We start from the raw sequence: 13,418 nt of genomic DNA, 5'->3' as shown, positions 1-13,418 counted from the left end.
TACTGCTAGCAGTACTAATACTAGCATTCATTTTCCAGAATTAATGTTCATTGATACTCTGGTTTTAGTAGTGTAGCTCTGCTCTCAATCTGAGTAGTTGAGACATAAAAAGGGTATTGATAGAAAAGGTACCTTCTCCTCTATTCCAGTAAAATAATGTCTCAATGTGTTTTGGTGTCCATATGAACCATTCTTTTGGACCAAACCACAAATGTAAATAGCTAGTTGAAACCGCTTGCCAGAGAGGAACTGTGGTGATCTTGCAACTTTGCTGGTGTGAGAGGCAGGGGGAGGGGCTTGGTGTGTGTAAATCCTAGAGGAAAAGGCCAATGCTTTTCTATGAGCTTGTTTTGGACCGAAGCTTGTCCCCTGCCTTCCCACCTTTGGGATAACAATTCCCATTGTTAGGGCGGAGACAGAGAGGAGAGACAGAGACTCCACCTCTATGTAACCCATTTTAGTACGGGTCTGCGTCATCCATAGAGATGAAGTCAACTGTGTGGGGATTCCTATGGTTTAGGAGCAATCAGCCAATTATCAGAGCATTGCCTTCTTCAAATTGGGTGCTATGGTTTGTAAATGTCTTTAACCCCGCCACCTAGATTATTCAGGAAAATAGTGAATATTGCTGCCTAAAACAACTGCAACCTTGTACTAAATGGTTTTTGAGTCATTTATGTGAATTCAGGAAATCTGCTGTAGGTTATGTGAACTTACGTTGTGTAATTTAAGGTGTGCACTTTGTCTAATGGGAAATTAATAAATGGTTTGTTGTCAATGTTTAGCGACCTGATCTAATATATTTTTAGAGAATAAAGTGCCAGAACTGTCAAGACTAACTTTTGTGTGCGTTTCTCTTTATTACTACAGGCCGACTCAGGTCAAGTCTGAGGCCTGTAACATCAACAGTGAGGACAAAACCCAGCCCTCTTCTCTCCTTCCACACTGAGTCCAAACCTACAGTCACTGGGTCCTGATTGTGACAGTGGAGCCCAGTTTGCACTGCAGGGTCCAGAGATGGCATCAGTGAAGCTGGAAGACTGCAGTCAAACACTGGAGCTGAATGTCATCATTAAAGATGAAGAAGAGGAGGAGGAGATTGGTAAGAGCAGGTTCTATCTATCTATAAATTAGACCTCCTTAAGGTATGACCCAGTCTATTGATAGGTTGAATTCTGTAATTCTGACAACACATCCCTGAACAACTGGGTTATCTGGAGTGACTAAAGAAGTGAAGTAGACAAACTGCCAGTGTTTTAAAGTTCTATGAAATTAGTCTGTGTAGTTACTAACTCTTGTGATAATGAGAGGAGGGTGATATGAAATGTGTCTGTGTGGACTAGTCCATTGCCTGTCTGAGTGGACTAGTCCATTGCCTGTCTGAGTGGACTCGTCCATTGCCTGTCTGAGTGGACTCGTCCATTGCCTGTCTGAGTGGACTCGTCCATTGCAGAGGGGATGACACACCACTATCACCAGCAGTACATTTAGCCTACTGTTAATTCCCATAATTTCTAATCTACAATGTTTGTTTGGTTACGGTAATGCATTCAATATATTATTATTACAGTCTTACCATTGTCATTGTAGGAGTGGACACATTGTTTGCAGAGCGTATAACTTAGGCTACACTTGAGAAGTTTTGGTGTATTTCATTCCATTTAGGAGTTGTCAATTTATTCATTGTGTTTTGTTTAGTGTGCTCCTGTCAATGTTGAGTAAGGACACACACCTGATTACTCATTGAAGTAGTCCTATAGGCTAGCTGGCCTCTGTGTAAATGTAGGCCTATAAATGTGCCCATTTGGGGATCTGAAATTATTTCTGATTGTCTTAACTCATCATCACTGTGGAGTTTATCAAATATAAAAATGTTCAGCTCAAACAGCAAGTATGTGAAGTCTGTTTCTACATCCATTGAGAATGACAATGGTTCCTTTGAAAAATCTTTCCAGCTATCTCCCTTTTGATAACCACCAAAAATGTCATGCTCTGATCCGGTGGAAACGTCATAAAGCAGGCCTACCTAATGACTTCTTATCCTTTGCGCAAAATATCCCTACAGCTGTCTGTCTGTCTGGAGCTCGCTGTCATGGGAAACTGAGGGCCCGAAATATTTTATACAAAGTTGCAAGTTTGCTAGCACAAGCCAGACCAAATTAATAGTTGATACAATGTTTCAAGTTTCTTGCAGACAGGCCATGTGTAGCCAATTTGATTCATAGGATATCTTTTTCCCTCGGGATATTTTCTACCTGCAGGCTGCAATGTTTTTATTTGTTAGCTTTATGTAAGCTAGTTTTGACAATGGCAATAGAAGTTACTTTTAGAATTGTATCATTTTAAATTAGATATAATTTTGATTAACCACATGACATTGATTTGAGATATGAAGACTTTATTATAAATTAAACGAAACTCTTCCACGAAAATCATAACGCAGCAGTGGGAGGAGGAGAGTCGAGAACAGATTTATTTTCTTCTGGTTACGCTATATTGATCTCTGGCTCCCTCGTGAGTATTTTGTGTGTCTTCATTTTAAATCGCAGTGCTGAAGCATCAGACAAGCTCAGAAGCCTACATATAGTTGATTTTATTCAAACACATATATATGGAAAAATATATGTTTGCAAATGTAAAAATTCGATTGGTTGAAAGAAAAGACTCGGTTGACCAGGATAATTTTTTCTTGTCGGGACAGTCCTAATAGCTTTATTCCCTGTATTGTACAGCCTACTGATATGAAGTTATAGGTATATCACACCAACTGACTGGTTCTTCTGATGTTGTTCACACAGGAGACCATGTTGAGACATTCTCTACATCCAGAGAGCAACAGCAGGAAGGTCACAGAGCTAAGAGGTCTCACCACTGCCCACATTGTGAGGAGATTTTCCCAATTCTATCAAAGCTAAAAAAACACCTTAAAATACACACTGGAGAGAATCTGTATCCCTGTACTGACTGTGCGAAGAAATTCACGACATCAAGGTCACTGACAGTTCATCAGAGAATGCACACAGGAGAGAAGCCCTACACCTGCTCTGACTGTGGAAAGAGTTTCTCTCGAATGGGCAACTTAAAAACACATGAACTTATACATACAGGAGTGAAGCCTTACTCCTGCTCTGTTTGTGGAATGAGTTTCTCTCGACTAGGCGACTTAAAAACACATGAACGTATACATACTGGAGTGAAGCCTTACTCCTGCTCTGACTGTGACAAGAGTTTCTCTCGACTGGGCCACTTAAAAACACATGCACGTATACATACAGGAGTGAAACCTTACTTCTGCTCTGACTGTGGAAATAGTTTCTCTCGACTGGGCAACTTAAAAACACATGAACGCATACATACAGGAGTGAAGCCTTACTCCTGCTCTGACTGTGGAAAGAGTTTCTCTCGACTGGGTGACTTAAAAACACATGAACGTATACATACAGGAGTGAATTCTTACTCCTGCTCTGAATGTGGAAAGAGTTTCACTCGACTGGGCCACTTAAAAACCCATGAACGTATACATACAGGAGTGAAGCCTTACTCCTGCTCTGACTGTGGAAAGAGTTTCTCTCGACTGGAAAACCTAAGAAGACATGCACGTATACATACAGGAGTGAAGCCTTACTCCTGTTCTGATTGTGTAAAATGCTTCACAACATCAACTGACCTAAAAGTTCATCAGAGAACACACACAGGAGAGAAGCCTTACACCTGCTCTGACTGTGGAAAGAGTTTCTCTCGAATGGCCCAGTTAAAAAGACACCAAGGTAAACATGAAGGAGAGAAGCCTTACCACTGATGTGACTGTAGATTTTTTATTAACAGCTGAGCTAAAAGGGTCATCAGAGAACACACACGAGAGAAGCCTTACTTCTGCTCTTAATGTGGCAAAAGTTTCTCCAGATTGGGCAATGAAAAGACACAAAAACTGATACACACTTGAGAGAAGCCTTATCACTGCACTGACAGTGAGAAGAGATTCTACAATTTGGGCCATTTAAAAAGACACCATTGTGTACATAAAGGAGAGAAGCCTTGTCAGTTCTCTCAGACCAGCTATGATTAGTCACTCAATCACTTAATTTTCATCTCATAGAATAATTGTCAACTTTGAATTGGATCAAATGAAGAAAGCGTAGAACACTCTTGTAATCCTATTGTTTCTCACTGTGAGAGAACTGTACAGAGGAAAGGGAGCGTTATAGAATGTTAGCCTCTCTTTACTTTACTGATCAGTGTGCACCTTGTCAGGTTGTGTGTTTTGTTAGCTTCTACTGTAAAGATACTGAGATCTTGGATTTGCCCTTAGGGTTGAATGTCCTCTGTGAGGCTTCTCACTACGGAGTCTGATGGTTGACTGGGTGGTACTGCTTCCCTCTGCAGTTTTCTGTGGGAATGAGCTGGTAGACACAACATACACTGAGTGTACAAAACATTAAGGACACCTGCTCTTTCCATGACATAGACTGACTAGGTGAACCCAGGTGGGCTAAGGAATGAAAACACTGGACACTGGAAAATTGGAAAACTATTGCCTGGTCTGATGAATGCCTGTTCCTGCTGTTTCATGCTGATGGGAGGACTAGGGTATGGAGGAAACCACGAGTACATGCATCCAGTGGTGGAAAAAGTACCTAACTGTCATACTTGAGTGAAAGTAATTATACCTTAATAGAAAATGACTCACGTAAAAGTGAGTCACCCAGTAAAATAATACTTGAGTAAAAGTCTAAAAGTTTTTGGTTGTAAATATACTGAAGTATCAAAAGTAAATGTAATTGCCAAAATATACTTCATCAAAGTAAAAAACTATGAATCATTTCAAATTCCTTAAATTAATCAATCTTCTTTGGGATCGGTGTCCCTTCCACGGACGGTTGGGCAAACGTAGGCTAATGCGATTAGCATGAGGTTGTAAGTGACAAGACAATTTCCCAGGACATAGACATATCTGATATTGTCAGAAAGTTTACATTCTTGTTAATCTAACTGCACTGTCCAATTTACAGTAGCTATTACAGTGAAAGTATACCATGCTATTGTTTGAGGAGAGTGCACAATTTTGAACATGAAAAGTTATTAATAAACAAATTAAGTCCTGATACAAAATTTTGAACAGAAATACAATGGTTCATTTGATCAGTCTAAAACATTGCACATACACTGATGTCATCTAGAGGCCAACATCTACATTGCACCTGGGCTGGAATGATACATTATGGCCTTTCTCTTGCATTTAAAAAATATATACAAAAGAGCGGTTTTCCCCGTATTATCTTTTACCAGATTTATTATGTTATATTCTACTACTTTCGTTTCACATTTCCATAAACTTCAAAGTGTTGCCTTTCAAATGGTACTACGGATGCATATCCTTGCTTCAGGGCCTGAGCTACAAGCAGTTAGATTTGGGTATGTCATTTTAGGCTAAAATTTAGGCTAATCCGCAAACCAGACGACACAATTGTCTTGTTTTAAAAAAAATATTACAGATAGACAGGGGCACACCAACACTCAGACATCATTTATAAATGAAGCATTTCTGTTTAGTGAGTCCGCCAGATCAGGGATGTTATCTTGATAAGTGCGTGAATTGGATCATTTTCTGTCCTGCTAATCATAAAAAATGTAACGAGTACTTTTGGGTGTCAGGGAAAATGTATGGAGTAAAAAGTACATTATTTTCTTTAGGAATGTAGTGAAATAAAGGTTGTCAAAAATATAAATAGTCAAGTACAGATACTACTAAAGTAGTTTAAATAATTTTTACTTCAGTACTTTACACCACTGTATGCATCCATGCTGTGTGTCAGCATTGCAGGGTGATGGTTGGGGTGTGTTTTCAGGGAACACATTGGGCCCCTTGATAAAAGTTTTGCAATGTTTGAATGCTACAGGATATCTAAACATCATTGCCAATCAGTGTATCCTTCTGCAAATATATAATGTTTGCAGGATTATGCTCCATGCCACAAGGCTTGTCCAGGAATGGTTCCAAGAACATGACAGTGAATTCAGCTTACTGCAGTGGCCTGCCGAGTCACCAGATCTCAATCCAATTGTGCATCGGTGGGAGGAGATAGAACAAGCTATTCGGAGTAGAGATCCACTCCCAGCAAACTTGACACAATTGTGGGAAGCATTGGAGTCAACATGGGCCAGCATCCCTGTGGAACGCTCTCAACGCCTTGGACAGTGTATGTTTCAACGAATTGAGGCTGTTCTGAGGACAAAGGGGGGTGCAACGCAATATTAGGAAGGTGTTCCTAATGTTTGTGGACTCAGTGTATATCAGATAAAGATGGTGTGATGATCAGTTTTTAGCGTTAGTTTGGGTGGATTATTTTATATTATTAAACAACTTTTGTTTAATGATAAACAGGCTATGAATCGACTACTTGTGTTTATGAAATGTATCTTTTAATACTTTTTTTATTATTTTAGTCATTGATGATGAATGTATTTGAATAACTGAGTGGAAGTTAATTGATCTGGTGGCAGGTAGCCTAGCGGTTAAGAGTGTTGGGCCAGTAACTGAAAGGTTGCTGGTTTGAATCCCGAGCCGACTAGGTGAAAAATCTGTCATTGTGCCCTTGAGCAAGGCAATTAACCCTTATTTGTCCTGTAAGTCGCTCTGGATAAGAACATCTGCTAAATGACAAGAATGTAATCAAAATAATGTTTGTACATGAATTTATGCTGGGCAACCTCTTCTTCTCTTATGTATAATTCAATGAAATAAACTGTTTGAAGTGAAATACTGTATATACAATACACAACATTACCACTTTGTTTACCCTGGCCAGAGGGACAGGACCATAGTAAGCTAGACTATGTAGCTGCTGTTGTTAGTAGCCTACAGTTTCCATGCAATACAGCATGTCAGATCGCTAATGATTAGGTGTATAGGCTGCTACATTTCTGCAAGAGTTTTAGCTTGTGTCTATCAGGAGTGATGTACACTGCTCAAAAAAATAAAGGGAACACTTAAACAACACAATGTAACTCCAAGTCAATCACACTTCTGTGAAATCAAACTGTCCACTTAGGAAGCAACACTGATTGACAATAAATTTCACATGCTGTTGTGCAAATGGAATAGACAACAGGTGGAAATTATAGGCAATTAGCAAGACACCCCCAATAAAGGAGTGGTTCTGCAGGTGGTGACCACAGACCACTTCTCAGTTCCTATGCTTCCTGGCTGATGTTTTGGTCACTTTTGAATGCTGGCGGTGCTTTCACTCTAGTGGTAGCATGAGACGGAGTCTACAACCCACACAAGTGGCTCAGGTAGTGCAGCTCATCCAGGATGGCACATCAATGCGAGCTGTGGCAAGAAGGTTTGCTGTGTCTGTCAGCGTAGTGTCCAGAGCATTGAGGCGCTACCAGGAGACAGGCCAGTACATCAGGAGACGTGGAGGAGGCCGTAGGAGGGCAACAACCCAGCAGCAGGACCGCTACCTCCGCCTTTGTGTAAGGAGGAGCACTGCCAGAGCCCTGCAAAATGACCTCCAGCAGGCCACAAATGTGCATGTGTCTGCTCACACGGTCAGAAACAGACTCCATGAGGGTGGTATGAGGGCCCGATGTCCACAGGTGGGGGTTGTGCTTACAGCCCAACACCGTGCAGGACGTTTGGCATTTGCCAGAGAACCTCAAGATTGGCAAATTCGCCACTGGTGCCCTGTGCTCTTCACAGATGAAAGCAGGTTCACACTGAGCACATGTGACAGAGTCTGGAGACGCCGTGGAGAACGTTCTGCTGCCTGCAACATCCTCCAGCATGACCGGTTTGGCGGTGGGTCAGTCATGGTGTGGGGTGGCATTTCTTTGGGGGGCCGCACAGCCCTCCATGTGCTCGCCAGAGGTAGCCTGACTGCCATTAGGTACCGAGATGAGATCCTCAGCCCCCTTGTGAGACCATATGCTGGTGCGGTTGGCCCTGGGTTCCTCCTAATGCAAGACAATGCTAGACCTCATGTGGCTGGAGTGTGTCAGCAGTTCCTGCAAGAGGAAGGCATTGATGCTATGGACTGGTCCGCCCGTTCCCCAGACCTGAATCCAATTGAGCACATCTGGGACATCATGTCTCGCTCCATCCACCAACGCCACGTTGCACCACAGACTGTCCAGGAGTTGGCGGATGCTTTAGTCCAGGTCTGGGAGGAGATCCCTCAGGAGACCATCCGCCACCTCATCAGGAGCATGCCCAGGCGTTGTAGGGAGGTCATACAGGCACGTGGAGGCCACACACACTACTGAGCCTCATTTTGACTTGTTTTAAGGTCATTACATCAAAGTTGGATCAGCCTGTAATGTGGTTTTCCACTTTAATTTTGAGTGTGACTCCAAATCCAGACCTCCATGGGTTGATAAATTTGATTTACATTGATAATTTTTGTGTGATTTTGTTGTCAGCACATTCAACTATGTAAAGAAAAAAGTATTTAATAAGAATATTTCATTCATTCAAATCTAGGATGTGTTATTTTAGTGTTCCCTTTATTTTTTAATCCATTGTATACATGCATCAGGATGAAAACAATCACAGTAAAACATTATTTAAATGTATTGTTGGAAGGGCTGTGGTCACCATTCATGTAATACATTAAATATATACATCAGATGGTATTGGGGAGCTATTTCATAGGGCTTTCACAGGTACATTATTTACCCATTTCAATCTTATACCAACCAACCCTATGCTTGGTGTGACTGTTATGGTCAGAGCAGACCATCTGATATGCCCTTAAATATTGTAATATGCAACCTGGTATTCAAATGTAAGAGGACCAGTGCTTCTACAGTGAAACACATCTCACATCTGTGCTGTTTGAGAGAGATGTTGTTAGACTCCATTGTATCGTTGTTTCCTCTTCTGAGGGCACTGGTGGGGAACAACATAATTTCAATTCACAGAGACAATGAGTCCTTCCAGTTTAGCACTAAATCCACACGTTTGAATTATCTGTTTGATGATGATGATGATGAAGGGGGAGATTGAATTTGCAATATGGGGTTTGGCAACTAGGTTTGTCCTCCAGTCAATGTGTTGCCTAACTTGTTATCAGGTTTCAGGTAAGACCCAAGTGCAGACTGTGTAGAAGTAACAATGTTTATTGTAACAACAGGGGCAGGCAAACGACAGGTCAAGGTAGGCTGGGGTCAATAATCCAGAGTAGTGGGGCCAAGGTACAGGACGGCAGGCAGGCCCAGGTCAGGCAAAGGTCGGTAATCCAGAGTAGTGGGGCCAAGGTGCAGGCAGGCCCAGGTCAGGCAAAGGTCGGTAATCCAGAGGAGAGCCAAAGGTACAGGACCACAGGCAGGGTCAGACAGGCGGGCTCGGAGTCAGGGGTCAAAACCAGAAGGGCGAGAAAAGAGAGACTGGAAAAAGCAGGAGCTGAGACACAAACCGCTGGTAGGCTTGAACAAACAAGACACACTGTCATAGACAGACAGAAAACACAGGTATATATACTAGAGGTCGACCGATTATGATTTTTCAATGCCGATACCGATTATTGGAGGACAAAAAAAGCCGATACCGATTAATCGGCCGATTTAATAAAAAAAAAACTATATATATGTATTTATATATATATCATACACACACACACATTTTTGTAATAATGACAATTGCAACAATACTGAATGAACAATGAACATTTTTATTTTAACTTAATACACTGCTCAAAAAAATAAAGGGAACACTTAAACAACACAATGCCGTACTCAGATTATTGCATGGTGTGCTTTTTCCGTATTTAAAAAAAAAAATCTGACACAGCGGTTGCATTAAGGAGAAGTTTATCAAAAGTTCCATGTAAAACACTTGTATCTTTTATCAATGTTATTATGAGTATTTCTGTAAATTGATGCGGCTCTCTGCAAAACACCGGATATTTTGGAGGCAAAACATTACTGAACATAACGCGCCAATGTAAACTACGATTTTTGGATATAAATATGAACTTTATCGAACAAAACATACATGTATCGTGTAACATGAAGTCCTATGAGTGTCATCTGATGAAGATCATCAAAGGTTTGTGGTTAATTTTATCTCTATTTCTGCTTTTGTGACTCCTCTCTTTGGCTGGAAAAATAGCTGTGTTTTGCTGTGAATAGAGGTGCTGACCTAACATAATGATATGTTGTGCTTTCGTCGTAAAGACTTTTTGAAATCGGACACTGTGGTGGGATTAACAACAAGTTTATCTTTAAAATAATAATACTCTGAGTAAAAGAGAATGTTTTTTTCCTGAAGGACTTAATGATGAAATGCCTATGTATGTTATGTTGTGAATTTGAACATGAATTATGTGCCTATTGAAGATTACTCTGATGTTTTTTGTACGATGTACCCAATGATTAATGAAAACTTGCTATGGCCTCATTGTGGTTTTACAGACGTGTTTAATATGTCTTATTTATACACTTTTGTAATATTTATGGAATGCATATTGTTATTTTTGGTAACACTTATTTGTTTTTCCTTTGCCTCCAACCCCCTTCGATGTGTGGAACGGATGTGGGTGGGGCTAGGTATACATAAGGGTGCAATTTCTTTTTAAACCATAAAAGCTCTGACGAAGACCGTGAGGCCGATACGTAAAGCTTATTAAATATCAGTGATACTATCAAGAGCAGTGTGCGGTTTCCTTTTTTCCTTCATCTTGTTCAATTGTTGCCATGCACCTGCAAAAAAGTTTGCTCAGATGTGCGAGTGCCTTTTGAATGTTATGATTAGAACAGGAAAGAAAAGGGTCCAGTTCACATACTTATCAAGATAACATCCCTGGTCATCCCTACTGCCACTGATCTGGCGTACTCACTAAACACAAATGTTTCATTTGTAAATTATGTCTGAGTGTTGGAGTGAGTTCCTGGCTATCCGTAATATAAAAAACACAACACAGTTGTACAGTCTGGTTTGCTTAATTTAAGGAATTTGAAATGATTCATACTTTTACCTTTGATACTTAAGTATATTTACAACCAAATACTTTTAGACTTTTACTCAAGTAGTATTTTACTGGGTGACTCACTTTTACTTGCGTTATTTTATATTAAGGTATCATTACTTTCACTCAAGTATGACAGTGTCGTGTCTTTGGCTATGCCGGACTAAGTGATATGACATGCTATTCTATAAAATCCTTTCTCCGTAATTAATATTACCTGATTGATCTAATCATGTAAATGTAATTAACTAGAAAGTCGGGGCACCACGAAATAATATTTATAGAGCAGTTATCTTCTGAATAAACTCTTAAAGACCTAGTAATATTTTACATCAATAGCAGTCAATATTAATCGTCACCTTATTTCAGTCTCATCTGAAAGTTGTAAATTCTTGGTTATCTTCACGAACCCTGGCTAACAAGTTGAATCAGCAATACAAAATTGGGTTTCATTATTTATTTACTAAATACCTAACTAATCACACAGAATTACATATACACAGAATGAATCATACCTTGATTACAAATTATGTCATAAAGGAAAACGTCCTTAGCGTACGGAACAGATATGACAGCTGGTTACACAAAGAAAAGGGGGTTGGGTTTGAGTGAAAGAGCGGGAAGACTGAAGAACAAAGGGAGAAGCTGTGTCTCTATCGGGCCGTAGGCAGCTACTCGATCGTAAATAGAGAATCTTATGCATTCTAAATTACCGCCAATTTGGAAAAGGAAAATGCAATAAATATTTACTCTGAGCTGCGCTTCAATAGGTTGGTGGTAGATGGAAGGCTGTGAGTCCTTTGTCCTTTGAAGAGTGTCTCAGGTGGTGAACGGGATACGTTGTAGTGTCGTCGTTGTGTGGTAGACGGGATACTCTGTCTGTCCTCTCCTAGCCCACGTTTACAGCAGCCGCTGCTAACTCAACGGCTAGGAGGTATCACTTCTGTAGCGAATAAGAGTTCAAAGTTCATACCATTCGCAACCAAAGCTCACGCTGAGGTTGGCTTCGTTCTGTAGTTATTATCTGAATCCTTCTGACATCGGACTGTCATCCTAATGTACCCGGAACAGGAGGTTACATTTTCGTCAAGGGCTTATATAGTGGAGGGAGAGAAGGGTGTGTTTCATAGTTTATAACCCATGTCTCTTCACAGGGGCAGGCCACTGATTGAGCAGAGTCCTAACCTTATGAAAACCCAAATCTCTCATTTGGAAGCTAAAATTACATTTAATCTTTTCACAAATAATTTTATGTTTAAACATTTGAATTGCACAACAATTCCATGTGAATCTGATCATTATAATGTGTAGACTTTCCCAGATACAGTTTAGGTCGTCCTGTCATCAGTCATAATGTCTCAGATGACAACCGAACTGACATCATATTCATTAAGTACCAACGCATATTTTCAACTGGTTCTATTACCGAAATATGGTTCCTTTCCCTCCACTTGTTTGATGTTCCCAGACTCTCTATGTTTAACAAAGGCTATTCAAGAGTCCCTCTGTAGAGTCAAGAGAGAGGGAAGGGGAGAAAGGTATTTATGGGGGGGTCATAAACCTTACCCACAGAGCAACGTCATGACAACAGTTAGGTACTTTTTCCACCACTGGATGCATGTACTCGTGGTTTCCTCCATACCCTAGTCCTCCCATCAGCGTGAAATAGCAGGAACCGGGATTCATCGGACCAGGCAATATTTTTCCAACTTTCCAGTGTTTTCATTCCTTAGCCCACTGCAACCGCAGTTTCTTGTTTTTGCTGAAAGCTAATGAGGATCCATAATAAATACACAAAAACTACATCATTAAGGAAGATAGACTGACCAGGTGAACCCAGGTGAAAGCTATGTTTTGGAAAGAGCAGGTGTCCTTAATGTTTTGTACACTCAGTGTATGTTGTGTCTACTAGCTCATTCCCACAGAAAACTGCAGAGGGAAGCAGTACCACCCAGTCACCCATCAGAATCCATCGTGAGACGCCTCACAGAGGATATTCAACCTTAAGGGCAAATTCAAGGTCAGCTCAATATCTTTGCAGTAGAAGCTAACAAAACTCATCAAAACTGATAAGGTGCATACTGATCAGTAAAGTAGAGAGGCTAACATTCTATAAACGCACCCTTTCTTCTTTTTTTTACCCCTTTTTCTCCCCAATTTCGTGGTATCCAATTGGTAGTAGTTACTGTCTTGTCTCATCGTTGCAACTCCCGTTCGGACTCAGGAGAGGCGAAGGTCGAGAGCCATGCGTCCTCTGAAACACAACCCAACCAAGCCGCACTGCTTCCTGACACATTGATCCAACCCGGAAGCTAGCCGCACCAATGTGTCAGAGGAAACACCATACACCTGGCGACCTGGTCAGCGTGCACTGCGCCTGGCCTGCCACAGGAGTCGCTAGTGCGTGATGAGTCAAGGATATCCCTGCCGACCAAACCCTCCCTAACCCGG

At 41.0% G+C, this 13,418-nt stretch overlaps 1 protein-coding gene across 1 annotated transcript; it reads left to right on the top strand.

Moving 5' to 3' along the window:
* Positions 1-926: 926 nt before the first annotated feature.
* Positions 927-4,127, top strand: LOC129860203 (zinc finger and SCAN domain-containing protein 2-like). Its single transcript, XM_055930591.1, has 2 exons — positions 927-1,102; positions 2,799-4,127. The coding sequence occupies exons 1-2, from the start codon at positions 1,018-1,020 to the stop codon at positions 3,797-3,799; spliced, it is 1,086 nt and encodes a 361-aa protein (XP_055786566.1). The 5' UTR covers positions 927-1,017; the 3' UTR covers positions 3,800-4,127.
* The last annotated feature ends 9,291 nt before the right edge of the window (positions 4,128-13,418 follow it).

The sequence above is a fragment of the Salvelinus fontinalis genome, chromosome 7 (assembly GCF_029448725.1).
Source record: "Salvelinus fontinalis isolate EN_2023a chromosome 7, ASM2944872v1, whole genome shotgun sequence".
In the NCBI taxonomy this organism is placed as follows: Eukaryota; Metazoa; Chordata; class Actinopteri; order Salmoniformes; family Salmonidae; genus Salvelinus; species Salvelinus fontinalis.
The sequence above is the reverse complement of the archived record's forward strand: the minus strand, read 5'-3'. Positions and strand labels throughout refer to the sequence as shown.

Coding starts and splice junctions, on each gene's coding strand:
- LOC129860203 (XM_055930591.1), top strand. CDS start 1,018: ATGGCATCAGTGAAGCTGGAAGACTGCAGTCAAACACTGGAGCTGAAT. Junction 1,103..2,798: donor AGAAGAGGAGGAGGAGATTG/GTAAGAGCAGGT, acceptor TTGTTCACACAG/GAGACCATGTTGAGACATTC.